Genomic DNA, 27187 nt, shown 5'->3' with positions numbered 1-27187 from the left:
GCCTGCCACTGAAACGCAACCTGCTTTGGGGTGGGTCAGAGCAGCATGTTAACGAAGCAGAGCAACATTAGGACAGGAAGTGAAGCTGAAACCACACCCAGTCAAACTGGGAGAGGAATTCAGGTCTGCGGTTACATGAGCAGGAGTCTGGACAGGATGTCAAGTTGCTAGGTCAGCTGCGTGGAAGTGCTGAATTGAGGGTGTTTTAACAATTGCCTCCTGCTCAACCTGCCCTTTCTGCTAGCCCCCTGGAGAAGTCTCTCCGAAGACAGCTAGCCAGAGCCCAAGCTACAGCAACATCCATATGCGTGTTGCTGTCTGCGGGGCAATTGCTGACCTACAGATTGCAGCTGGGCTACGGGGAAGCTGGAGGTGCTTCACTCCTTTGGTTGTCCTTGTTGTTCAAAATGCCCCGGACATGTGCCCAGGCATATTGCCCAGTATGGAAGTTGTGGCCCCCTCGTCGAGCCTCTCTCTCCTGTTGCTCTGTGTCATATTCTCTTGACTTCCTGCCTTCCTTCTTGCAGAACCGGCTGTTGGTACCTGTGGCTTTGCATTTGATCTCACAAGCCAAGACAATAGCTTTGTGGTTCTTGTGCTGTCAGCACTGGCAGAGCGTAGGGCTTCGGCAAGGTAACATGGAGTGGCTCTGAAGATGATGTCTTCGCTGCTCAGCCCCTCTGGAGAGAAAAGAAGAAAGCCAAGCCCTTGTTCTCTGTCAGGGAAAGCTGGCTCGGTTCCCCTGTGGCTCATTACCTGTCTCTCTCACGACCTGGCCTACGTTTGCTCTCTGGGTGGCAATTCTGGAGGCACATGTCCTCGTGCCTCTGCCACTGACTGGCTGTGTGACCCTGCCCATGTTCCTTCCTTTTTCTGTGCCCCTGTTTCCACTTCCACCTTTTATTTTCCCCTTCTTTTTAATCTGCAAGCATTGTAGGGCAGTGGGTTTTCCCTCGCACCATGTGTGCAAAGTTTGGGGCCTTGTGCAAGTGGTGAAAGATGAGGTATGATGGAGGACTGCTGGGGAAGAGAAGGTCTGATTCACTTCTCAACAGAAGGCAAGGTAGAGTTGCATCTTATAGACTAAGTTGGAGATAAGCTTTTTGTAAGCAGAGGGCTCTCTCACTTATTGACACCAGGCTTTCAGGACATGTTCACACCTCTGAACCCCTCACCCTCCTCGGCCTTGTCTGCAAAAGTCCAAGCAGAACCATTGAGTTAGCAGCCAAGCTGCAGCTGCTTGTGGTCTGGTCTTGGTGGTGTGTTAAGGCCCTAGGTACTTAGCACATCACCGAGTCACCGTGTAGGACATGAGTCAGGGCTGCATTTTGCTCTGTCTGCTGGTAATGGTTATCACTTGTTGTGTGGTACAGCACAGAGCACGTGGAAAATGAGTCGGCTGCCCTGCTACAGCTCCAGTGGCACAAGTTCATGTCTTACTCTGGACGCATGCCAAAGGCTGCCCCTCGTCAACCAAGGTGGGTATGGGCACCTGACCATTCAGGCTGGAGAATCATTAGGATTGTGTGTTTTGGGTAGGGGGACAGACTGGCTTTGATCTTGTTGAGAGTCTATCAGGATCATTATGCTGGACATTGTGCTGGCACCTTGGATTCATAGCAAAGATAAAGAGACCCCTTTAACAGGAGAGCAAGGCCAGTGCTATGGTGAGGGAGCTATCCAGGGACTCGGGTTCAATTCCCTGCTCTGTCATGTGGGGCTTGTGTGACCTTGGTCATGTTGCTTAGCCCCCCACCTATGCCTCAGTTCCTCGAAGGGAGATGGCACCTTCTTACCCTGCAGGGCTGCTTATCCTCAGTGATGCCAGGGACTGGGGCCTTGTCAGTGCCATGGAGAGAGTTCCAGTTTTGTGTGCGTTGGTGTATGGTCACCCAAACTAGGATCTTTTAAATTTTTGCCTTGCCCTCCTAATACGTGCAGCATATCTATCACTTGGTGCCTAATCAGGATGTAGGCCAGAATTCACCCCCACACTCCTACCTTCCCCCACATGTGCACTCTTAACATCCTCTCTTTACAAGACCAGCCGAAAGCATCTGCAGCACGCTGGGAGCTGCGTGTCTCTCACTGGACTTCCCTGTGGGGTGGTGGGTGGCAGTGGGGGTTGCAGCCAACACCTGTGTCGGCATTGGGTAGATGATACCCAGGTGGTGATGATGCCCCTCTGTACCAGTATCTTCCATCTTTAGAATGACAGGTCTGCGGATGGCAGGAAACCTCCCTCGCTAGCATGCTGTGGTCGGGTGAGTGCTGAGAACAAACTTCTAGAGCTTGCTCATGAGATCGCGGAAGGCAGGAAATCAGGGAAGGCACGGTGCGAGAGAAAGCGAGCGAGCAAGACCGTGCTGGTGCCATTCCCTGATGTGAGGACAGGCTGGGCTGCTGTCCGGGAGGTTGTATCCATGGTCTACACCCCAAGGATGGAGACTAGTATGTGACTGGGAAGGTGCTTTCACTCGCTGGCCATGGAAATCTGAAAGCAGCTCATCTGCATCTCACGCCAAGCAGGTAAGGGAAGGGCTGGGGCCATGTTGGGTGAAAAGAGCTGTGCCTTCGGGCTGGGATCTGGGGATTGCTGTCATGAGCGGGCATGGAGTGGCACTGGCGTCTGTGCCAGCTCTTCCCTGGCTGGGAAGCAATGGTTCCTCTGGGGAAGAACAATGTCTTTGGGGAAGGACCTGCTTTCTGGTGGGTGTGAAGTGAGAATATAAAATGGGAAATGAGTCCATCGCTATGGTATCAGGCCAGTACACAGAGGAGTCTGGCTGCTTAGGCTGGTTGTTCTTGGGGTACAGGGTCCTGTCTGAAAGACCTTTGGACAGAAAGGCCCATGTTTGCCGTTGAGCTGTTTGAGTTCTTGAGTTGCTGCCTCTAACGCAAGTTCTCGTCTCCCTGCCAACCCTCCCAAAATCCTAGTAAACCTGCTTTCTAAGGGGATTCCCAGAGGGACTGTCCCCAGCTGAAGTGAGGGCGAGGAGTCTAGTGAGTCACTGCTTCCAAAGTCCCAACTTGCAGGGCAAAGCGAGGAGGAAAGCTGGGAGTTGTGCCCTGAAATGTCAAGCGCTCTGTCTAATCTGCCTTGCATCTCCCCGTTCCTGAGCTGCCAGCCTTGAAGCTGGGAGCAGGCTGGAGGGTCTGGTTGGTATTGGGCTGTTTTGTCTTCTAAGTGAGGAGCAGGGCAAATCCGTGTCTGCAGTTGAATTACCCCTGGCTGATATTGTGGTCTATAGCTTCTTAGATGCAGACTCGGTGCAGAACCGCCTGCTTGTCTGAGTTCAAACCCGAATGCGGCTGCAAACCCAGGCTGCGTGTCCAGTTCTTCTCCAAGATGCCCCCTTTGAAGTCGCCTCTCTGCTGACCCCAAGCCACAAGAAATAAGAGACGGGACCAAGGGGCAAAATTCAAGCTGTGTGGATCCAAGATTTTGAGTCAGGACCACAGAGGGGGTAGCTTGGCAGCTCTGAGCCTGAGGCTGCTCAGACTGTTATCTGGACCACCCCCCAGGTTTGCAAAATTTTCCGGGAACCGGATCTTTTGGGGCTGACCTTGCTGGTCACATGAGAGACGAGGGTCATTCCTGTGGGCAAATCAGCACTGTCCAGAGCTGAGGGTTGGCTTTTGTGGTGAGTGGTGGCTATGCTGACTAACGCGTTTTGCTTTTTAAATGTAGGCGCTATTGTCCTTGGTCAAAGCATGGCTACTACAGCATGCTTCAGTCGGGGGTGTGGGTCAGAGATGAAAGAGGACCGCAACATATTACTGTACAACCCAGGCATATATTCAAGGGAAAATAGTTTCTCTCGCCTTGCCACGCTCCACCTCCAGCACATTCCTCCTGAACCAGGGGGCCCAGCCCGATCCAAGGAGAGAGCACGTTCCCGCTCCCCACTAAGTCTCACCCAGGCTTGGCATGAAAACGCAGAGAAGTGAAAACATGCACACAGATTCAAAGACAGACGCCATCATCCAGATAAACATGTAGCCCTGTGATTGTCAACCATGAGATCCTTTCTGGGTGTTTGCAATATTAGTGCTAAGTGTGCAAGCACCTACCCATGGTTCACAAGACGGACCCAACAGGAATCCACAGTGTCAAACCCATCCTGCCCTGCTGCAGGCTTTCTGAGCTCTTTGCAGCAGAGAAATGGCCGTCTTATTTTTCTGCAGTCAAAAAAATGAGTGCAGGTTAAAAGCTGGCATTTTCTGAAGTCTAGCTGCACAAACGCACCCAGAGGCAAGCAGAGATACCCACACACCCAGAAGAAACGAGGGCAAACACGGACAGATGAACACACACAGTCACCCAGACAACTGCACAGAGCTGCAAACCCACGGGGACCCACACGTACACGGGACCGAAGCTGGGCAAACACAGACGCAAGCACGCACGCACCCCCTGCAAACTGACACCAAACTTCAGTTATGCAGGCAAACCCAGTCACCGGGGAGAAACAAAACAGACTTCAAAGTAGCCCCAGGTGCTGATCAGGTGATACAGCTCCTCTGTGGAAATTATTTTGTGGCTTAAGCGAGAAAGACAAAAAGAGTCGTGTCCCCCCCTCCCCCCCCATTCCGCCCCCGACTGCTGATTCTTATGGGGGGGACCCCAAGCGTGGCATCATCTGCATTTCGCTCACAGTCACTTTCGAATGGTTGATTGTATCTCCAGGGGATGCTATTTGAGGGAGTTGCTTTTCTTCCACAAAGGAAGATATTTCTTCAATTTTGTTTTTTTTTGGTTTTGGGTTTTTTTGGTTTTTTTGGTTTTTTTTTCCACCCCTCTCTTGCTCAATGGGAGATACAGAAGTTGCATCTGCCTGGCTCTCTCCAGTAGTCCATGGGGTGCCTTTTACAAGATGAGGATCTAGCATCTCCTCCATTTCTCCAGAGCAGCGATTCTCAACCTTTTTTGTACCAGGACCCATTTGTAAACATTGATGGCCAGTCCTGACCCAGTGCCCCACTCCAAGCCCCCCAGTGTGTGGGGTAGAGTAGTGTGGGGTATGGGGGGCCCCAAGCAGCCCCTTGCAGGCTGGAGCTCTATCAGATTAAAATAATTAATGAAATCGTTCCCTTTAGGTCCTGCCTGAACTAGAGCTTTATGTCAGGGCTGCACTTGGCTGCCTCCTAGACCCTGGCTGATGCACAGAGCTCCCTCCGCTGTGTGCCATTTAGGAGAACAGAGGTTGGGAGACTTAACACAAAGCCATGGCTCACATAGCCCAGAACTGGGACGGAGGGCTCCTACCGGAGCGTGCGTGTTGCTGCTCTCTAATTTAGGATACTCAGACTTCGTTGGATCTACAGAGGCCTTACTCCCATGACCACATGGGTTGCTCAGCAAGAGCTGCTATTTCATGGATACTTCCAGGCTGTGTGGGTACCCTCTGCTTTTTCTGCTGTCTTTTGCCTTTGTTACAAAGCGGTAGGTTACTGAAACTGTGGGAGGGCAAGTTTCATGATGTTTTCTCCCATTTCCACCCAAAGCAAACACTTGCTGAATTAAGGAAAAAAAGAGGGGAGTGGGTGGAGGGGATTCTCAGGCAAGACCCAAGAGGCAGTTGAAAACAGATGCATCACAATATTGCTGTGACGTTTCGCGTCCTTCCCAGCAGGTGATGAATTCTCTTCTTACTCGGCGTCATCTGGGCTCCAATTTCCACTGAAGTCAATGGAAAGACTTTAGGCTGTGTGTAGGATGGGCAGGTTTGAAGCGTCTCACTTGTTGATCTACTCTTCCAATGAACTTCCACAGTCCTGTTCCCTTCCACAGAGCCAGTCCCCCTCCCCCCCATCACATTTCTTTGCACGTAATCACACTTGTAAAACCAGAATTACTTGGGAGGGAGGCAGACTTTTAGAGGCACAAGCGGTAAGTAGACCCCTTATCTCTCACTGAAAGCCATTGGGAGTTCGAAGTCGGGGGGAATGTAGGGCACGGTGACACCTTAAGACGAATTGGTTCAAAGAGGCATGATGCCTCCGAACAAGTTGGTCTCTAAGGTGCCCCCCTGTCCTGCCTTGGAAAATCTCCCCCGTTGTCTGCATCTGAACAGGCCTGAAGTGGGTAGAAAGGGGGTGGAAAAACAGGTACATCTGAACGGTCTGCACAGCTGCACCGCTTTGTTTTAGAACAAAAGCTACAAGATCAAGGGCAGCGTTTCCAAAAGCGGCCACTGATTTTGAAGTGCTTCAGTCGGTGGCACCTGGGAGACCCTAGACTTCAGAAGGCTTGAACTCAGGCAGCTTGCAGGGACTTTGTTCAGAGTTGTGGGCTTATGGCATCTCTGCAACTTGGCCCACTTGTCTTGAGATGGGTTTCTAAGAAGGAAAACATCCTGAATGAGAGACCACTTTGGAAAAGCTGACTCAAATTTTATAGCTCCCCCGCCCGAACATGGCTTCAGGAAGAGTAGTGATGCTACTAACCTTCTAGCTGGGGGAAATGCCTGATGGCACCAGCTCTTAGCATTTTATTCCCCCGGGGCTCATGGTTTGTATTGTTCATTCTTCAAGCACAGGCTTATGGAATTGAGACTCTTCACTTCAATGAAAACAGCAAGGGTCTAGCCCTTATGATAGTTGCCCAGGAAGGCTTGAAAATGTGAAATGAATGATCCCCAGAAGCTCAAAAACCAGAAGCCTAGTATTATATCTCATGGTTGTTTTTAAAACATTTTAAATCAATCTTGTGATCTCTGGGGCTGGCAACTTTGAAATCACTTTTAGTGGAGCTTCATCAGCTCGGGCACTTGTCTTGTTGCTCTGTTCCAGAATGCTTTGCAGAAACAATAATACCAGCATGAGGTTAAAGTGAAACCACCAGCCTTAAACCAACTCTTCAACTCGGCTGTTTTTTTTTCTCTTGCTGTTTGTACAAGCTCAATAATAGAAATGGAATATGCTAGGGGAAAAAATGCAAGTAAAATCCTCCCTAGGTCTGACTCCTCCCCTGCCCCACTTGAAAATAGAGCTATACTGGTGTGAAACAGGTTGGAGAATCAGGCTCCCTCAATCTTCTTGGATTATTTCCTTTTGCATTCAACAGCCCAGCGACTGAGAGGGGATGCACTGTAGGCGTGTTGCCTGCTGCTGCTTCTAGCTTGTTATTAGGCATAGTCCTGCTCTAAGAGGACTTCATCCCTGCAAAGTCGAAGCAGAGGAGGAAGGGAACTAAGAAGCTTCAATGGAGGATCAAAGATGCATTTGGAGTTTGCAGAGAACAGGGGGGAGGCAACGAGGTGGAGAGATACGGAGAGGGGGGCCCAGCTGACAAGGTGTCCAGCAGAGGTGGCTCTGGTGTGGCTAGCAGCAGGATGATGATAAGCGAGGATAGGGGATGGGGCAGGATTAGGTAAGGGGAGGAAACGGAGAGGGAAGCAGGGGGATGCAAAGGGCTTGAAAATTCCCCAGCACCTAGTACCAGTAGTGGCTGGAGGAGTGTGACAGGGTGGTGTTTTGTGCCCTCGGGGTAGGTATAAATGACCACAGGTGGCAGGGACTCACGGCAGGAGGACTGGCATAGTGATGGGATGCTAGCTTGGGACTTGGAGATCCTGAACAAGTCATAGGGGTAGGCAACCCCCGTCACGGGTGCAGTGTGTGGCACTCAAAAGCATTTTGCTTGGCAGATGCACCTCGGGGCAGACAGCAGGGAAGAGGCCAGGGCTGCAGTGCCACAATAAGCATTAGGCCCTTGTTGGCATGCCAGGGGTGCCACAATCTTAAAAGTCGAGGTTGTGGGTGTTTTTGCCACTCTGCCCAAAAACGTTACTGACCCCTGGCCTAGAGTTATGTAAGGCACTTAACCCTATGGAAATCAGTGAGGGTCTTTCAGTCCCTGCCTGCACCATGGGGGCCAGTAGTGCTTCCCTGCTCCAGGGGAGGATAGAGGATAAATCCATGAATGGCTGTGGCACACAAAGGGGAAGATAGAGATAGGAAGGGCAGGGCAGACCCAGCCCTAAAACCTGGGATAGATTAAAGTTTGGGGGGTGGGGGATTAAGAAAAGGAGGACAGGTTTGCTCCCAGCTAACATGGAAGAGAGGGAGCACCCGGACGCGCAGCTCTGGCCTGGCAGTAGGGCACCTGAGGTCTCTTCCATGGCTGGTTCTGGGACATGGGGTGGGCCGGAGGCTAGCGAGGCTTGCCTCCTTGGGGACATGCACTGGGGTCTACAAATGCAAAGCTGGAGGGGAGCCTGGGGAGTCGTTTTGCACCAGGAAGGTGCTGTACTTGCTTTGTCTTTATCATGCTAATGAGCCAGGGGATTTCTGACTTGTATAAGAGACAGAGATGAGCCCGCTGCTACAGGGGTGGGAGAGCTGTGTAACTCCGAGATCTTGCCTATCCCTCCCAGCACCCAATTGCCCTCAGTCCTAGGGGCCTTCTCTCATCTGTTTGGGGGTTTCTCTGGTGCCTGTCACATCACGGCATCACAGACCAGCACGCAAGGATCCCCAGTCCTCTGAGGGATGACGGGCTGAACTCCCTCAACCTCCACTCTTTCAGAGGGAACCCAGGGTGCCCGGCAGCAGGTGGGAGCAGGATGCCGTAAGCAATGCATTTCTCCTTCTGCGGCTGTGGGATGACCTTTCCAGACTGACTCACCAGGTGGCTTTTCCCCACATTTGTGCTGTGCTCAGCATTTGGGGGAAAGCAGCATTTCCAGGAGGGGTTGTTGACTTAACGCAAACGTGCCTTTCCCGCTACAAGTGCCAGCCCTGCCAGCCAGCCCCTGGCACCCATGCCTGCTGGTTTTGTACACGTCACCTGTTTGTGCACATGTGCGATATGTGCTCCCATAAGCACAGTTGCCAAAGACCTCGCGTGCAGTGTCTCCAGTGTCTGGTCTCTGATTACTTCTTTGGCTGGGGTGAATCTGCCGTGTCCCTGATTCTTTGTGATCCTCTCGCTTTGGCTGACGTTGTTCAGGATCATGGGCATTCTGCAGTCCTGGAAATCGGGCCTGAGGGGTCTCCGCTTGGGTTTCCAAAGAAAAAAAGGGTGATCTTTAATATGAATAGCCAGCATGGTCCAAAGAACCAGAGTGTGGCTTTAGGCCAGCGGAAGGGGAATCCAATAGGTGAGTCAGAATTACTAGTGGTGATTGTGTCATTTCTAAGCAGATGGTGCAGCTGTAAAGGGTCACAGGTAGGCGAGTTGTGTAACACTGAGATCTTGCCCAATCTAGAGAGCTCTGCTCTGCCAACACTGAGGTTATGCATATTAGCACAGCATCCAAGAGCTCCTGGCACGGACTGGGACTGATTGTGCAAGGTGCTGTACAATCTACCTCTTCGCCATGCTCTGCGTGGATCCCCTTGGGCATGTCTACACGGCAGTCTGCAGTACGATTCTAGCATGGGTAGGCACAGTCTGCCTAACTTGAGCGCTGGTAGCAGTGGGGAGACGGCAGCCAAGGCTTCAAAGAAGCTGAGTATGTGCTGAGGGGCCTGGGGGGATTGTAGGGCCTGCACCTTGGCATCTTCGCCATAAGAGCCCTGTGTGCTGGCTGCAATAAAATTGGCTCGGCTCTGCCTAGCGCTGTTGCAGTCGCACTGTCAGCTGCAGTGTAGACAGGCTCGTTGGCAGAAGTTGTGTCCATGAGAGAGGAGACAAACACTCGGGTTCCCGAGCCCTCTAGCTGGCTGTTTGCTTGTGTCCTTACTTCCCTGGAGTCTGGTTCTTGGCTTCGGGGAGATAGCGTGGTTGTGCTTTTCAGGGGCTGACATCTGGATTTCAAACCTCCCTCTTTATGGGTGCCGGTGCTTTGAATGGCAAGCTGCTGCCTAGGGCTTCCTCTGCAGCTGCATCACTTTGGATCTTGGCAACTAAGCTATGTCAGCACTTTGAGGTGGCCTAAGATCACCTTGGTGCTTCATGAAGTGGTAGCTATTTATCTCCGGGCTCAGGTAACCCAGTGCTCCTGACTGCGTGTAGCCATTACGAAGTGCCTAGCTTGGCACATCTGTCCCAGTGTCTTGGTGAAACTCTGTCTTGGATAATAATGTTTGGGTTCCTTCAAAGACTTTACCGTTCCAGTTCTGTCAGTCCCTGTCCTAAGCTCCTGTGCAGTGCCACTATGGTTTGACACAAGGGCCACTTTCCATCTCAGAGCTGGCTGCATTTTTTTTTTTTTACCGCAGCAAATGACATGGTAACTATGCAGAGTTGATTTGTCAGGCTGCAAAGACCACAGCGTGCTTTGCATTGTGCGCAGTGGAAAATGAAATGAAAAGCTACAGAAATGAAAGCTTATGCCGTTACCTCTGAATAATCCTCCTTCTTCTACTTTGCGGACAGAGGGAGCCAACTGCTATGTGTGGGGAATGCAGGGAGCACATTTAAGCTACCGGTCAATGTATATTCCCTGTCCCCCTAGGCCTACAGCTGGTCCGAGTCTTGTGCAGGCCCCAGCTGCCAAGCCTACCTCATAATTTCAGTTGTCTACAAGGCTTTTAAAAAGACTGGAAGAAAAGAATGATTTAAAACAAGGGGGCAAACAGAGAATAATGGGATAAAATGCAGCAGAGGTAGAGACATTAACGTCACTATTGTCTATAGTAAGATCATTGATTCTTTTAGATGAGGGCAATGTCTAACCTACCTGGGTTTCATTAGAGTGTTTTGATGCAGCATCACATGGGAAATCATTGATTAAATGGAGCACCTGGGGCTTCATAGGGGTACTAGGGGGTTAGGAAGGAGCTGGTTAAAGGAGCAGACCGTCCTGAAAGTATCTGCCTGGTCACCAGCGCACCTCCTCAAGGACCAGTCCTGGTACAAAGAGTAGAATTGTGCCAAGGAGACTTGTGGATGATATAACACAGGCAGCAATTAGCTGTACAAAGGAGAACTGGAGTACTATACAGGAGGGACCGGATGGCTCTGAGGCCTTGAGTCATCGAAATGTAGTCATACAACACACTTCTAGGAATGAACGGCAAGAATTGCATCTACAAACTGGGGGCCTCATTCATCTAAAATGACAGAGGAGAAAAAAATGTGCGTTAGTTCATTGCAGCACCCGAATGAGCCTCCAAGGTGGTACAGCTGTAGAAAAGGCAAATGCTTTCCTAGGCTGTATTAGATGAGGTATTTCCACAGGGCAGGGACAGGGCAGTGTCAGTGTTGTGCTACACGGCTCAGCGGAGGCCCCTCCTGGGATACTGCACGCAATTCTCATCACCCACATTCAAGAAAGGCCAAGTCAAAGCAGAGCAGGTGCAGAAGAGGCTCAGGATGGAGACTGTCTCATGACAGGAGACTAATGAGCCTGGTTTGTTTGGCCAAGCAAAATGAAGGCTGAGAAGCAATAAAATTGTGGTTTATGCAGACATCAGGGGAGGGCAGACCAGGGCGGGCAAAGAACTTCTAAACTAAAGAACAACATTGTGCCAATCTGGCTATGGCTACACTGGAGCTGGGGGAAATGAGACAGTTTTTAACCATCGGAGCAGGGGGGTTCTGGACCAGCCTCCTGGGAGGAGGAGTGGGGATTGGAAGAAAACCACCTGGTTTAGGATAGAGCTGGAGCAGCATGTGGACGGGATTGTGTGACACGGCTGCCTCTGGGAGCAGGGCCTGGACCCAATGACCCAGGAAGCCCCTTTCAGTCTTGTAAACCGAAGCTGGAGTTTCCTGGCATGCTGACAAAGCTGCCAGCTATGATGCACACCCACACGTATTCTCAGCCCTTTGCACACCCATCCATTTTCTATGACTCTCTGATCCAGGGCACGCCCCCGTCACAACTGCAGCCCGGGAAGCTCAGAGATCATGCGCTTCTCAGGAGGGTGATGCAGGGATCCCAAAGGCACAATTTTGCTCTGAGCTCTCAGGTGCATTAGGCCCATGCCAAATCACCAATGAGCCCCATGTCCACAAAATAAACCAACAAAAAAAATCCCTCAAGGGCACTTGAGTTTCCTGGAGGAGCCAACATGTAATTTTTTTCCCCAGCTGTCAGTATTGGTTGCTTCTGAGACCTTCTTTAGCACCCGAGAGGAGGTGGGCTTCCAGCCTGGAGTTGTGAGTCATGGTGAGACAGTCACCAGCATCTCAGGGTCACAACCGTTCGTCTCTGCTGTGGCCTGGGATAGTTGCTCTCACCCAGGTAGGGTGTGAAATGTGTCAGCCCTTCCTAACAGTCAGTCTCTTTCTCTTTCATGTCCCGCAGGGACCATGGGCTGTTGCTGTAGTTCTGACCATGAAGATGACTGGATTGAGAACATTGACATCTGTGAGCACTGCAATTACCCCATAGACCCGGCTACTAAATCCCAGGTGAGGAGGAGGCAGGGCTTGCTTCCATCCCCGACCCTGCCTGGGGCCTTCTGTAGGCGTTGTCCCCTCTCAGCCCTGTGTGGACAGAGGAAATGCCTGTTCTCCAGGCTCTGCCTGGCAGGGACTCTTCCGTACGATATACAAGGCTCTTGCAAGTGAGGAGGGAACTCAAAGCAAGAGGAAGGCTCCTAGCTCTGGGAGTGGGCAGGTACCTTACAGGCCATGAGGAGAATGTGATGTGATGGGATGGTGGGAGTGGGAGGTGGGGCCTCAGATGGACAAGGGAGAGGGTGTTCTTCCTACTGGAGAATAGCAGGGAAATGCTGTTTGACCCAATCCTTTTCCTTTCCACCCCAGAGGCTGATACGCAACGGCTCCGAGATGCGCGATCCTCTGGTGTCCTATCAAACGGGGACACCACCCTGCTCCCCTTTCCAAGGTAAGTTCTGTTGGCTGCACAGGAGGGAAATCATGCTGGCAAAGCTGTCCCAAGTCTGATTCATGAGTCGTGCTCGTGTGATAAGTCACCCTGTAGACCACCCATCCCAGCTAGCACAGCAATGGACTGTCCATCAGAGAGGGATGCTGCATGACCACAGAATCCAGCCTTCACCACCAGTCTGGCTTTCTGCCGAGTTTTCTAGTTAGTGCTTGCTGGAAACTGCGCCGAGGCCTACGAAACTCATTCCATGTAGGTCACCAAACAGCCTTTAGCTGGAGACCACGTCTGACCAGCATCCCTAGAGCTGCAAAGACGGCACAGTCCATTGAGGCATTTCAGTTCCACCCAGCTAAATGGAGATCCTGCTTGTCTCCCCAGATAAACTGGTGATTGCTTTGTATGACTATGAACCCACTCATGATGGGGACCTGGGGCTCCAGAAGGGGGAGAAGCTCCGAATACTGGAAGAGTAAGTCTGTTGTCCTTTCCCATCCATGCCAGATCCATGCTTTCTGCAGCCCGCCCTGGAGGCTCTGGGATGGGCGGTGGTATCAGAATAGCCCCAAGAGGGAAGGGTTCCCTTGCCAGCAGGTTGCTGAGTGTTTGAATGTTGGTGGGACTCCAGAACTGGATCCAAGCAGCGTCCTCCATGCCCTGCCCTCCTGCCAGGGGAAGGGAGAAGGTGATGGGGCTTCTATGTGGGAGAAGGCAGTTCCCCTCGGACCTAGAGGCAAGGGAGATGGGGAAGCAGTAGGCAGCCTCTGCTACCCTCTCAGTCTCCTGCCTGGAGATCTTCACCAAGCCAGCTGGAGGGCAGGAGTTCACTCCCAAGCTTTTCATCTGCAGAGGGCTCTGGACCAGGGGCTGACACTGGCTTTTCTTTTGGTCTCGTTTCAGGAGTGGGGAGTGGTGGAAAGCCCAGTCGCTCACCACTGGCCAGGAAGGTGTTATTCCCTATAACTTTGTCGCTAGGGTGAATAGCCTGGAGCCAGAACCGTGAGTAGATGCTTATTGGGGGCATAACGTTCTGTATCATGAAACCCCCTTGCAGGGGATGTGAGCCTAGCTGCAGCACTAGGAAACAGTCCTGCACTGGCTCTCACGGAGGGGTGACCTAGAAGAGCCTGTACCCCTGGGGTGCCCAGCAGGCTGGGACGGGAGAGGTTTGGGGGGCCCTGGCTGGCATAAAGCAGGCAGAAAGGGAGTGCTTGAGTCTGGCTGGCACTGACTGTGCTGTTCCATGCAGCTGGTTCTTCAAGAACCTCAGCAGGAAGGATGCAGAGAGGCAGCTCCTGGCTTCTGGGAACACCCACGGCTCCTTCCTGATCCGGGAGAGCGAATCCACCAAAGGTAACCGTGCCCAGAGCACTGCTAATGTAGACCACCTTCCCCTCTACCTGTGTACTACCAGCCTTGCAGGATTTGAGCCTTAGCGGCCAGCATGTATAGGTCAGATTGGCCTGTGCCACCCCTGGCCCAAGCTCTGAGTAATCCAGCAAGCTACCTAGGCCTATGGCTGGCTGCTTGGACTGGAGGGGTTAACCAGTTTCTTTACCCAGAGCTCAGTCCTTAAATGTGACACTTTGGTGAATTCCACCTTTGTTAGGAGTGTCACAAAGGCTGATCTCCATGGGTGAGCAGTGGGTTACATCAATGGGCAGGGACTGACTTTGTGCTCCTGGTGGTAGGTATCATGGCAGCCTTGGGTTTGCCTTGCCAAGGAGTTTGATTACCTGCATAGTCCCTGGGACTCAGCACTGGCCCAAAGAGATGCCACTTCTGGTGGCATGTTGGTACCCCTGGAGGAGGTTGCAAGGGCTGTGGGGTCAGCAGTCTTCAGAGCAAGAAAAGGAGACACCCCCTGTCTCCTAGTGGACTCATTCCTTGTGTTCTGTCGCCAGGCTCCTATTCCCTGTCAGTGAGAGATTTTGACCAAAACCAGGGGGAGATGGTGAAGCACTACAAGATCCGAAACATGGACAATGGGGGGTACTACATCTCCCCCCGCATCACCTTTGGCAGCCTGCATGAGCTTGTGGAGCATTACACACGTAAGGCTTGGGACCCTGTAGGCAGAGAATATCCGTGGTCCTTTTGTCCACCCTGGTCCATCCCCCTGCTCCCTGCCATTCAATCAAAGTTCATATTTATCCCTTGATCTGCTCCTCCTTGCCCTCCCCTGTCCTACAGGTAACACCGATGGCCTGTGCACCCGCCTCGGCAAGCCCTGCCAGACCCAGAAACCGCAGAAGCCCTGGTGGCAAGATGAATGGGAAGTTCCCCGGGAGACACTCAAGCTAGTGGAGAGGCTGGGAGCAGGGCAATTTGGAGAGGTCTGGATGGGTGAGTAATAGGCAGAGGGGCTCCTGTGGGTTTGGGTTGTGGGTGCCACGGCAGCTTTGGGTTTACCTCCCAAGGGTCCTTAAGCAGCCTGCACCTAGGCTTGGTGCTGGCAGGCTGCAGGAAGGCACCTATAGGATGCATCAGCTGGAGTGTGGGGAAGGGGTCGCAGGAACAACAGCGAGGCTGGAACCCTGCCTCCCCCAGCATGAGATGATTGCCGGACCCTTGCTGCATGGGGAGATCCGTTTAATACAGTGACTAACCACCTAGTGCAGGGGTGAGCAAAATATGGCCCCATGAGCTGGATCCAGCACACCAAAGGATTGTATCTGCCCTGAGGTGGGTCCCTTGGCCCTGCTCAGCCCAGGCATGGGAGGCTAGGCAGGCGGGATGGGGAGCAGTGTTTGGGAGTGGGACTGGCAGGGCAGGGGCCAGGATCACAATTGCAGGTAGTGACAGCACAGGGCTGGGGCCTGGGGCAGAGGTGTGATCTGCTCCCCACCTGCCCCTGCCTGCAGAACTGGTGCCCATTGCAGGGACATGCAGGGAGTGGATCATGGCTCTGCCTTGGGGCCCATGCCATCACTGGCCCTCCGTGTCCTGCTTCTGGATGCTGTTCTCTACCTGCCTGCAGCCCCATCCTGCCTGCCTGGAGGACCATGCCTTGCTTGCAGGGTCCATGGAGGCCCTGCTCACCTGTTCTGTCCGGCACCGCTGTGGTGGGTGTGGGGAGGATGGGCCAGGGGCCAGATAGGATCAACTGTGTGTTTCCCATTCCCCCTCACTGTGGTGGGCTGGGTCAGCGCTCTTCACCGCCTCCCCCGGCCCACAACAGCTTACCAAAAGTCCTTCAGTGGCTCTCCAGGCCAAAAAATGTGCCACCCCTGAGTGCACAGGGGCCCCGCTGCCCTTGGCTAGAATGAAGCAGACTGGATCGACTGTGAGTCCTGGACCCTCAACAGCCAGCAGCAAATGGAGATTTTCCTCTAGCTCAAATGGGTTCTTGGGCCCATGAGACCTGGCTTCCTTCCTTGCTGTTGCACAGGGCGCTCTGGCATGGCCATGGGGTTAGTACAATATATCAGCAATGGCAAGGAAAGTCCTGAAGGAGCGAGCTCTGCCTTTTCTGGCCTTCTGCCACGGCTTCCTCCCACATCCAGCAAGCCCCGTGGTTGTGGTTCCTTAGGGCAGCCCTATTGCTGACTCTGCTCCTCTGCTGGTATTTCTGTCCCTGGGAGGAAATTCCCTGCAGGGCTGTGGATAATGCAGCTAGAGAAGGGGAGAGAGCTGGGCTTTGGGGCAGGGCTGTGTTTAGGGAACTCTTCTCCCCAGGGGTATAAGGCAGGAAGTGACAGGGATGCCAAAAGGAGTTAGGACAGGCATCATGTTCAGGACAGTACCAGTAGAGAGGTAGCCAGATGCTTCAAAGCAGCCCTGGTGCTGTGGAGACATTGGGTTTGATGTATGAGTCTAACCTTCTGGACCCAAGTAGGGTGGGCTGGGCTCAGAGGCTTCATATCTGGCCCTTTCACAGCTGGGTTGCTGAGTTTAAATCAGCCAGGATCTGTGGGAACTGCCTTCATTCCCCTTGGGGGTTGGCTGTTCGAGGCCCCACGTGGCATGAGGATGGCAGCATCTCAGTCTAGCTCCTGCCAGGGCAGAAGTCTGTGCTGTGAAAATCCCCATGCAAATGGTGCTACCCACCCCACCTTTCGCCATCCGGGTCCCCAGTGACTCACGGTGTTGTTTATAGTCGGGTGCAGAGGGTGAGACCCGACCAGTGACAGGGGAGAACTGCAGCCCTTGTAGGGGCAACACCAGCTGGGACTGAATGCATTGGTGCAGGGGCCCCGAGGGAGCATCTGTCCAGGGCAGAAGGCTGGTAGGAAGGTTGCTGGCCTTGCCAGCCCCTGTGCTATGCCTGCACCAGGGCTAAAACCTCTCCCCGGGACAAGCCTTGGGTTCTGAATTCCCTGCAGAGCCCAGCTGGCAAGCCTCTCGCCTCTCTTCTGGCTACATTTGCTCCAGCTCTTTGCAAGGATCGAGGGCAGGGACCAGCTGGGCAAAGCTGTGTGTGTGCGCGTGTGCATCTCGGAGCGGGTGAGATGCTTCCGAAGGAATTGGCTGTCAAGCCCCAGCCCAGGTGTCTGGTCTCATTTCCTTTGACTTCTCACCAACAAAAGGAGCTGCCTCAGACACCCGCTGTCTGATGCGACTCAGCCACAGCTGCCCACGTGGGGGTGGTGCTGGGACGCAGTGACTTCAGGTAGCTGCTTCCCCCCCTCCCTTGCTTCTGCCACGTTCCTTTCTTTCCATTCTTACCCCCAGTTTAGCGAGACAAGCAAACCTGCCTCCTCCTCCTCCCTCTCCTGTTGGCCCATCCTGCCCGCCAGTATTGCTCAGGGAATAACACAGAAGGAAAGCCACGTGGCTGCCCAGCACCAAAACAGAGCTGGAGCTGGCGTGCTCTGACTGGGCGCTGGGTCAATATGCCCCTGCAGAACTTTTCCTCCTCATCGTGGACTCGCCCACACTTGGTTGCACTAAGATTTGCCTCGTGCCACTCCCGGATGAAACGGGGTAGGGGAAAATAGCCCCCGGCTGATGTAGAACTGAATCGGGCTCGGCTCCTAATGTAGAGCCATGCATAAGAGGTGGAAGGGGGGGTATGGCTGGCATCCATTCTTGCTCCCTAGGGACCACATGGAAGCACAGCACTGGGTAGAGCAGTCCAGGGGCTGCTCGCTTGCACCAGGACTGAGCAGATGCAGCATTACCCAGGATATGGCAATGGCTTCATGCTACTTCTTCCCCACCCACCGCTCCTGCCTAGTTGAGTAACAGGCTCAGTGTTTCCCCATGTTCTCCCCTCGCTAGTCCAGCCCCAGCCTGTTGCCCTGGGAATCTAGCGCCCTTCGGCTTGCACCCAGCTACAGCCAGCCCTGAGCCCCAGTGCTCCCTTTGTTTGGAGGTGCAGAGAGCTCACAGCTCTGGGGCCTGCTGTTCTCAGCTGCCCACACCCTTTGTGCTGTGCACGCTGCTGGCAGTTTTGTGCCATGATAAGCATCACACACTCCCCTCTGCCCCAGAAAGGCCCTTGTTGTGGTTGTTGCTCTGACAGCTGGGAACAGCGAGGGTGCCTAGAGACATCTCTGACTGCTGTGCCTTTGCCCTGTGCTGTGAGAAAAAAAGAGAACGAGCTGCAAAACCACCCAGCACTGTGGCAGCTGGAGGGGTGGGGGGGAAGGTGCCTAAATCCTGTCTTGTCCTGGCACCCTGCCCCTGGCAAGGGAGCGGGGCTTCTTCAGATGCCTGGAGCAAAGCTTTCCAGGTCTGGCACTGAGGAGCCGGGAGCTCTGCTGGGCTGCCCAGCCTGGCTACACCACTGCTCATGCTGCAGCGGGGGGGTGAGGCTGGGGCACCCTGGCAGAGGTGGACAGAGTCAATTTTCGGACTAGGGCTGGGCATTACTCTTCCAGGCCAAAGTCTGGGGCTTGGCACAGGGAGGGGTTAGAGGTCAATTGCTGGCAGGTTCTTTTTTCTTGTTGACTGAGGACCACAAGTCAAGTCCCACATCCTGGTTTGAGATGGGACTAGGAATACCCCCCAGATAGGAGCTGAGGCTGATGTCTTGCATGCAGTGCCCGACTGTCGCCAGCTGCTTTGGACTTGCCCTCTCCCCCCTTGGACACAGGCCAGGTGGCATAGACTAGTAGCTGCAGCTTCAAACATCTATCTCATGCCCTCGAGGTAGGACAAGGCAGCAGAGCCACACCAGTGATGGGCTAGGCCTCAGGTTTCTGCTGCTGGGGACTCCTTTATGGCCTGCTCAGTTCTCTCCTGCTGTGAGCTTCCTCCCAGCAGTGCCCTTTCATGGCCAGGAGAGGTTCTTCTGCCCAGCAGTGCTATGCAGAATCATAGTGGCAGAATCCGGCCGTCTCCTGACTGGTGTAACATGGGTCTCCTCTCCCCTTCTTGCCCCCGCCCTGTCTCTCTGCAGGTTACTATAATGGTCATACCAAGGTGGCCATTAAGAATTTGAAGCAAGGCAGCATGTCTCCCAGTGCTTTCCTGGCTGAAGCCAACCTCATGAAGAACCTGCAGCACCCCCGGCTGGTGCGGCTGTACGCGGTGGTGACTCAGGAGCCCATTTACATCATCACAGAGTACATGGAGAAAGGTGAGCCTGCTGGGAGCTGCCCTGCCCTCCTTGCTTAGGGCATAGGTGTAGGCGGAGGGGGCAGGGAGCCAGGCCCAGCCTGGTGCATTGAGGGGCTGCAACTGGTGGGGGACAATCAGCAGTTATATTACTGGGAAAGGACCCCTCCAACCCCGGTGGCTCCCTGCTTCCCTTCTGCTTTGTGCAGAGACCTTCACTGGTGCAAGGGTAAAACCCACATATTACCTAGAGGAGGCAGGAAAAGAGCCATGGGCACATCCGGAGGCATCTGCCATTCCCTCTGGGCTTGAATATATGGGAAGAGGGGAGGCAGTCTGAAAGCTCTTGCTCAACTCCCCTGGCATCCCAGTAGCTTAGCGATTCCTGCAAAAAAGGTGCCTTCACTGAGTGACTCCTGAACAGGGAGGAGAGGTGGTCTGGGAGCAGAGCACTAGGCTCAGACACCCACCTCGGCTTCTGCTCCTGCCCTGTACTCACTGGGTCACCTTGGATAAGCCCCTTTGCTGCCCAGCTTCTTAGTTTCCCCAGTGGTATCCGGCCTCATTTGGTTGGGGATGAGGCAGGGCTTGGATTTAGTCATTAGGAGTTTGCAGAGCAGGCTCCAGCTGGGAGGCAGTAGGGTTGGAGGCTAAGGCTAGCTTAGCCCCAGGGTGTTTCAGAGATGTATTTGGGCTTGGAAAGTTGTTGGAACTTCCCCCTCCCCTATTACCACCCCCAGCACAGGAAGCTCCGCCTGGGGCTCAGGGCTTTTCCAGTTTCTGGCAAGCACTGCCTATTGTCTGTCATGCAACCTTTGGTTTCCTTTGGCTCCTCTGAGTGCCAGAAACCATGGTTCAGGTTGTGAACCCCTGTTATCCAGAGGATGTGGAGCTGCCTGGGCTAATCTTGGTGGAGAGGGAGGGAGGTGGGCTGGATCTCTTTTCCTGGGCAGTGGTGAGGTCTACACACAGGTCAGCCTGGCTCACTCCTCCTTGCTAAGGAACTGTGAGCTTCTTGGCAGCAGTGCCATGGGAGGCGGGAGCCTGGTTCTGGGGCTGGCTTAGCAGGAAGGACAAAGAGCTATCATAAGGGTTGAGAATAGTACTCCTGCCCCTGTCTCCTGTGGAGCTGTGAAGCCAGTGGCCTGCTCCCTTCCTCTGAAAGCTGGCAGCTTAGCCAGAGGAAATGTGCCTGTGTCTGTTATGGCTGTGGCTAACAGCTCTGAGCAGAAAGGCTGACTGGATCCAAGCCAGCCAGCCTGCCACTGATAGGACTCCTCTGGTTCATTTGTAGACACAGAGTATAGCCAGAGTGTGGCCTTTGAGACTGATAAGGTGGTCTGTACATGGGGCCGGGGGTAGACAGTTATTCTATAGGGTTTTGAGGGGTATGTGGCTCTCTGCCCTTCTTGGCAAATGCTGATAGGCTGCCTAGGGGCATCTTGTTCGTCATCATAGTAGGGGTTTTTATTGCAGGGGGTTCATGGGCATGAGTTGAGTATAGGAAGTGGTTGCACAGGGACACTTGGAGAAAAGCCCTGGGTTCAGAAGTGAAATCATATGACTAAACCTAGCAAAGGAAACAGGAGCCCGCCCCCCCCCGAGTCCTCAGGACACAACCCAACCTGGACCAGCCCTGCTGGCACTGAAAGGCCTGGGAAAACCCACCCCTGCATCTTACTGCATCCAGCTGGCCAAATGGACTCTGTGGGTTTGCATGCAATATAAACTTTGAGAATCCAGGGCACCTCCTCCTGATGGATTAAGACTGTCTATGCAGAGGCCAAGGCTAGGGCCAGTCCAGAACTAACTCCCCCAGGGGGAAGGAGCCGGGTTCAAAGCCAATTGCACTTGGAGCTGGGCTGGGTCTGACCAGAGTGGGTTCTTTTGCAGGAAGCCTGGTGGATTTCCTCAAAACCTCTGAAGGAATAAAACTGACAGTCAACAAGCTGCTGGATATGGCAGCACAGGTGAGGAGGGGAAGGGCTGAAATGGCCCCTGGCAGGGATGGGGGTAAGTCAGGTGCACACAGGCAGAGACCATCCTATTGGGCACGGGGAGTGAGTGTCGGCTAGGGGTCTGCATCCAAGTGCCAACTAAAGGCATGGGAGTTTCTCCTCTGCCTTGGACTTGGACTTGTCCTCTCCAGTCCCCACCTGGGCGCTCACTCAGCACTACAGCTCCCAATCCTGAGAGCTGCAGAGGGGGAAGTCAGGTGGGGGGGATGAAGACAGCGTGATTAGTAGGATTGGGACTGAGTAACTCCCGCTCCTACTGCCCCATGCACAGATCGCCGAGGGAATGGCTTTCATTGAGGCAAAGAATTACATCCACCGCGACCTGCGAGCTGCCAACATCCTGGTGTCAGAGACCCTCTGCTGCAAGATCGCTGACTTTGGGTTAGCTCGGCTCATAGAGGACAATGAGTACACTGCCAGGGAGGGTACGTCTGCAAGCTAATTCCAAGTTCCTGTCTCCCAGAGTGTCACCCTCTGGGGTGGATACAGCCATTGAGCAGTGGTGGCCTTAGGGTTGTTGGGGCCCTGGGCAAGAGAGTCATTTAAAGGCTTTATTCTGATGACCTGTAAACGAGTTGGACATTTTTTGCAAAATTTTGGGGGCAGTTGCCCCGTTTGCCCTCCCCTAAGGCTACCACTGCATTGAGCCTTGTGCTGTTTACTTTATGTGGGTCATTCAGCCCTGGTGTGGATGATAAAGCCCCCAGAGCATTTCTTGAGCCTGGGCTTTCCTCAAAATTGTTGCCCACCCCCGAGAGGGCTGCATTTCAGTGGGCTCCTTTGTGCTGGAAGGGTCTGATCACTGCTCCTGAGCACCCTGCAGAGAGGACAGGTTGTACCAACACTCACCTTTCACATCTGGCTTTGGAAACTAGCTCACAGCAGAATGCTGATCTAACACCTCAGTGTAGTTCCCTCCTGCAGGGGTAAACAGCAGTGCGGAGGCCATGCTACAGGCTCAGTAACAGACACCCACAGCCTCTGGCTTGGTGTCAGCTAGAAGTAACAGCCCAGCCTTGTCAGGAAGTGGGAGCCCACTACAGACAGCCAACCACCCCTCTGACTCTGAGCTCTTTGCAGCTCTGCTTGGGTCCTGGCTGCACAGGAAGTTGCAGAGCCGACCTGAGCCGGGCAGCTGGGGCCTGCAGAGGCAAACTGCGTCATCCCAAGACCCCAAGCCCTATGCACTGCAGCCTGTGACCTGGGAGAGCATCACCTGCCTGGTTTTCATAGGAACAGGCTGGTGTCACATCTGCCCCAGAGCAGGGAGTGAGGCTATAATGGGCAGGGGGCTGCACTCAAAGCACCCCTTGTTAGGCACCTTTTGCTCTTAGTTTTCACTTGATTTTTGACTGCAGGAAAAACCCCCAAACAGAGCAATTTTTTTGTTGCAAGGAATTCAGGAAGACCACAGCAGTTTCAGAATGCCTTTTCCATAGGGGATTCCTCTTTGAGATCTCTGGGTTTATATTATGAATCCTGTTTGCACACCTAGCATGGTATGGCACTCTGTGGCACCCCTGAGTGGATCGCAAGGCACCCTGTTTGAGAATCACTGTGCTCGGTACAGAGGTAACCCAGGCCTAAGAGGGCTGCCCTGAAGGAGCCGAGGGAAAGATAGCCTCCCCTAGCATGGGGCAGGAGGGACTTTGAGGGGAGAACATGTGACAGTGGGACTGCTGCGTTTTGCAGAAAAGGACATAAAAATTGGTGAAAGGACTAGCTAGGGCTGGGGCTAGGAGAAACGGAGGCCCCCTCAGACCTGTGAAAACAGCAGCTAGAGACATTTCTAATAAGTTCTCTGGAGCAGAGGGGATGCTTTGCCTGGCATTAGTTGCAGAATGCCTGCCCAGTAATTCACATCAGTCTGAGACTAGAGCCCTATCTGGTGGCTATCGCAGGAACAGTCATCACTAACAGCCCAGTGATGGCAAGACATGCCAGGCTGTGGGTGCCCCATGCCAGGTGAGTTTCAGTGAGGGTGCAAAGAGATATGCAGGTGGCATTCAAGCCCTCACATCAGCTTTGTGGGTTTAGAGCAACAGCAGTGACCTTCTTCCTTCTCCTTTTCCCTGTCCCTCTTTCTCCTTGTGTATTTCAGGAGCCAAATTCCCCATTAAGTGGACGGCACCCGAAGCTATTAATTATGGTACATTCACCATCAAATCTGACGTCTGGTCCTTTGGGATCCTCCTCACAGAGATCATCACCTATGGCCGGATCCCCTATCCAGGTTAGGATTTTTCACAGCAGTGCAGCCTGTGCCTGCAGTCAGATCAAAAAGACATTGGCGCTGACAGGGGCTGGGTGTACCTCCATGTCCCAACACTGACTAGCAGAAGGTGCTCTAAGACACGGGGGTGGTTGCAAGGGCCAAGAGCTACCCTGGGTTCAGACTTGGGAGAAGGCCCTGCAGGGTGGCTGGCTGCAGAAGCTGGCTGATGTTGCTCTACTCCCAGCAGAGGTCAGCACTGGTATATGGAAGTGGCTCCCTTCCCTGGCTGTTCCTGACTCCGTTATGTGTGTTGTATGTGCAGGGATGACGAACCCAGAAGTGATACAGAATTTGGAGCGGGGCTACCGAATGCCTCAGCCAGATAACTGCCCAGAGGAGCTGTACGAACTGATGAAGAAATGCTGGAAGGAGAGGCCAGAGGACCGCCCCACCTTTGAATACATGAAGAGCGTGCTCGAGGACTTCTTTACTGCCACTGAGGGCCAGTACCAGCAGCAGCCATGATGGGATGGGGCTAGAGGCATCCTCACGTCAGGATGGGCGGAGGGGAATAGCCCCTATGCATTACCTCTTCAGAAACTTTATGCAGATCGGGCCTTGGCATTTGGATCACAGCAAATGTTGGCAGGACCTCAGCTCTCCCTCCGTCCATAGCAAAGACGCGTGTTCCTGGAGCATGCTCAGCCAGCAAACCTTGCCTCAAAGCACACCGGAGGCACCGAGTTGACAAGTGTTTTGACCCAAGATGCTGCTAGATCTCTTTCTGAGCTCCCTCTGCAAGTATGCACATGCTACTTTACCCATCTCAGTGCCATGTGCACACTGGCCTCATGCTCACTCACAATGCATCTGTCCAGATAACCACACAGATACACAGCCATGCAGATGGTCACTGCCTAGACCATATTCGTTCCTGTGGGCCTAGACCCACCCATGCTATACAGACAGAGTGTACTCCTAGCGAGAGGCACTGTCAAGTCCTATAAACTTCTCTCTGGCAACTATAATCACAAATTTGATCTGAAAATAACATAGGGGCCAAACTCGCTTACAGTCTCAGATAATGCTCGGAACACAAGAACAATCGCGCTGGATCAGCTGGACCCCATCTCAGCACTGATTTTCCACAATGAGATGCTCAAAGGGCTACAAAGTGGAACTTCCCGTGTCCCTTTCACCCCCAGTTCTCCCTGCTATATTTCTTTGGTGGTTTTTTATTCCTTTCTGTAGTGGAGAAGGATGGTACATCAATGCCAAGGTGTTTTGCATGAACATGCCAGCTGTCTGACTGGAAGCTGTCCAAGGCTGGGGCTGTGATCAAGGCATGCAAATAGCTGCACTCACCACAGGTACTGTAGAAGGACACAGGGCCCATTGTGCAATGCAACAGGTCTTCACATTAGAGCTCAGATCCCTGGAAGATGATGTATAGAACACCACTGTTCATGTCTGTTGGTCCCAGGGTCACCAAAGCAGTCATTCTCTGTACTGCTGACTTATTTTTCTTCACTCTGAAACCACACTGCTGGACTCTGACTAGTGCCATTCACACCAACAACCTTTTAGAGAGTTTGGTAAAGTAATTACCAGATTCAACTATATTATGAAAGGGAGAAGGGAGTTTACAGTCATGAAGAAAAAGTGCTGATTGCAGCTCAGACGATCAGGCTAAGTACAGATGTTCAAAAAAGCCTGAAGTGGGAGCAACCTAAGTTACGTGGTTTTCTGTAAGCAGCATAATTTAGGTTAGTAGCAAACAGAACACGTTTGCTTTTTGATGCGGGGGGAGGGCAAATCTTAGACTGGGGTCTGCCAGTTTTAAACCAGTCTATGTGTGTTGAACTTCTGTTATGGGTATAGGCTGGTTTCCAATCACTTATACTGGTAAAAGTGCAATGTCTGTACATGGTCTCAGTGAGAAGTAGAGATGCACAGGACTCTGCTCCAACCATCAAGACTGCTTTGGTTACCCCAAACCCCAGACACTGGCATTCTGTAATATACTTAGAGATGGACTTGAACAGCACCATTTAGATCCAGAACCGGACCCTCTCAGAACTGGCACCAGACCAGCGGGGGTGGGAGTGTGAGGCTCTAGGTAGGCCCATCAGGGAAGGGTTTCAGCATAGTCTCACTAAAGGCTTGCTCACCAGGAACCCACCCAGATTTTTGGTTTAGGAATGAGCTATCCTGAATGACGAGACATTCATTGTAAGATTTTTCTTTCTCCATTTCATTGTAAAGCCCTGTCCTCTATTGCTGTTTTACTTTCATTAAACAACAACGTAATGATGTGGCTCCATCCGGTCCACGGCAAGGAAGATCGACGCATCCTAATCACACACTGGGGGTGCACAGAGCTGAGGGTGGGGTCCTGTCATGCCTAATAAAAGATGGTGGGCCAGCTGGCCCTGCCTTCCGCTGCTACAGCAAACCTGCTTGGGGTCTGAGTCCCCGGGATCCTGGGTCTCTTGTGTGAGTGTAGGGCCGGGGTTGTCTCAGCACATCAGAATCAGGCCCTAAGCACAGCAACCCTTCATGTTTCACAAGAGACATGACACCTGGCACGATGGCTGAGGGGAACTGGCAGGATTAGGATTTGCAGACGGGCGATGCCGGCATCCCAGGGAGCTGATCTGACTCATGGGGCAGGCAGGGAGTTTGCAAGGCTGGCCCTGCAGCCAGGGAGCCATTGATGCTAGGTGGAAGCGAGGGTGCTGGGGGAGGCAGGATCCAAGGCAGTATTCAGCCACTGGCAGGGGCTGAGGGGCGCAGCCAGCACCTGAAGGGTGGCGTGGGACATGTGGGGCAGCACTGGGCACACCAGGGAATGAGATACCACAAAATGGCTGGCTTGTTTGGCACCAGTTCAACACATTGCTCCCAAGCACACTGTTGGAGCCAGGGGACCCCCAGTGCTTTCCCACAATGCACTGCTGCACCCACCCCCTGGTAACAGAGACCCCTAGGCACACGGCTGTCCCGCCAGGCCAGATGTGCAGCAGTGCATTGTGGGAAAGCAGTAACAAGGGATGCCTGTGCAGGCAAAGAGCATGCCATGGAGGCAAGGGTCAAATGGTTCAGTCCTGTCTGCCTTGATTGCCTCTCCCATGGGCATGGTACACTCCTATCTGACCCCCCTCCGCCATTCTCGTAGAATGGTACAGCCCTATCTACCCAGACCCTCTCCTAAGGGAACTGGCCACCCCTCACCCACCCCCCATCTCCGGGATTGGTACAGTCCTGGCAGCCCGTTCCTTCCACGGCGTTTGCTCTCTGAATGGTACAGTCCAGGAAACCTCGCTGCCTACCTACCATGCTGTCCCCTGGCTCCGCCTTCACTGCCTTCTGATTGGTCGACTCAAGAGCAAAGGGCTAAAGCCCCTCCCCGATAGGTCGGCTGTCCCGCGGGGGCGGGGGGAGGTGGGTTGTGGGGTGCCCTGGCCCCTGGGGCAGGTTCGGTTGAGTCGCGAAGGGTCTGTCGCTGTCGGGAGGCAGGAAAATGGCGCTGACGCAGGGGACCAAGCGGAAAGTCTGTTATTACTATGATGGTGAGCGAGCGGCGTGCATGGGGTGGGGGCAGCAGGAGGAGGGCCCGAGGGGCGCTACAGGCGGGGGCTCCAGGGGGCTGCCCTGGGGGCCACTGAGATGGTTTATAGGGGGCCCATGGCTGGGGGGGC

General features: G+C 53.4%; 2 protein-coding genes across 2 annotated transcripts in view; both read left to right on the top strand.

The window, feature by feature from the left end:
- The first annotated feature begins 2240 nt into the window (after positions 1-2240).
- Positions 2241-25356, top strand: LCK (LCK proto-oncogene, Src family tyrosine kinase). The gene is made up of 13 exons (XM_019547806.1): positions 2241-2529; positions 12204-12310; positions 12668-12749; positions 13131-13221; positions 13650-13748; positions 13999-14102; positions 14654-14803; positions 14943-15095; positions 19096-19275; positions 21147-21223; positions 21543-21696; positions 23373-23504; positions 23809-25356. Exons 2-13 carry the CDS (start codon positions 12209-12211, stop codon positions 24009-24011), a joined length of 1527 nt encoding a protein of 508 aa, XP_019403351.1. The 5' UTR covers positions 2241-2529; positions 12204-12208; the 3' UTR covers positions 24012-25356.
- Positions 25357-26936: 1580 nt separating this feature from the next.
- Positions 26937-27187, top strand: part of HDAC1 (histone deacetylase 1) — a 16646-nt gene continuing 16395 nt past the window's right edge. The window contains exon 1 of the mRNA XM_019547804.1: positions 26937-27058. Within this exon, the coding sequence (XP_019403349.1) occupies positions 27010-27058 (49 nt within the window). The 5' untranslated portion in view covers positions 26937-27009. The remainder of the gene's footprint in view (positions 27059-27187) is intronic.

This window comes from Crocodylus porosus, unplaced genomic scaffold (assembly GCF_001723895.1).
Source record: "Crocodylus porosus isolate Cpor-Errol unplaced genomic scaffold, CroPor_comp1, whole genome shotgun sequence".
Taxonomy (NCBI): Eukaryota; Metazoa; Chordata; order Crocodylia; family Crocodylidae; genus Crocodylus; species Crocodylus porosus.
The sequence above is the reverse complement of the archived record's forward strand: the minus strand, read 5'-3'. Positions and strand labels throughout refer to the sequence as shown.

What these genes read in the sequence shown, in the direction of transcription:
- LCK (XM_019547806.1), top strand. Translation starts at nt 12,209, where the DNA reads ATGGGCTGTTGCTGTAGTTCTGACCATGAAGATGACTGGATTGAGAAC. An exon ending in AAGCTCCGAATACTGGAAGA is followed by an intron (nt 13,222 to 13,649) that starts GTAAGTCTGTTG and finishes GTCTCGTTTCAG; the next exon opens with GAGTGGGGAGTGGTGGAAAG. An exon ending in ATTTGGAGAGGTCTGGATGG is followed by an intron (nt 15,096 to 19,095) that starts GTGAGTAATAGG and finishes GTCTCTCTGCAG; the next exon opens with GTTACTATAATGGTCATACC.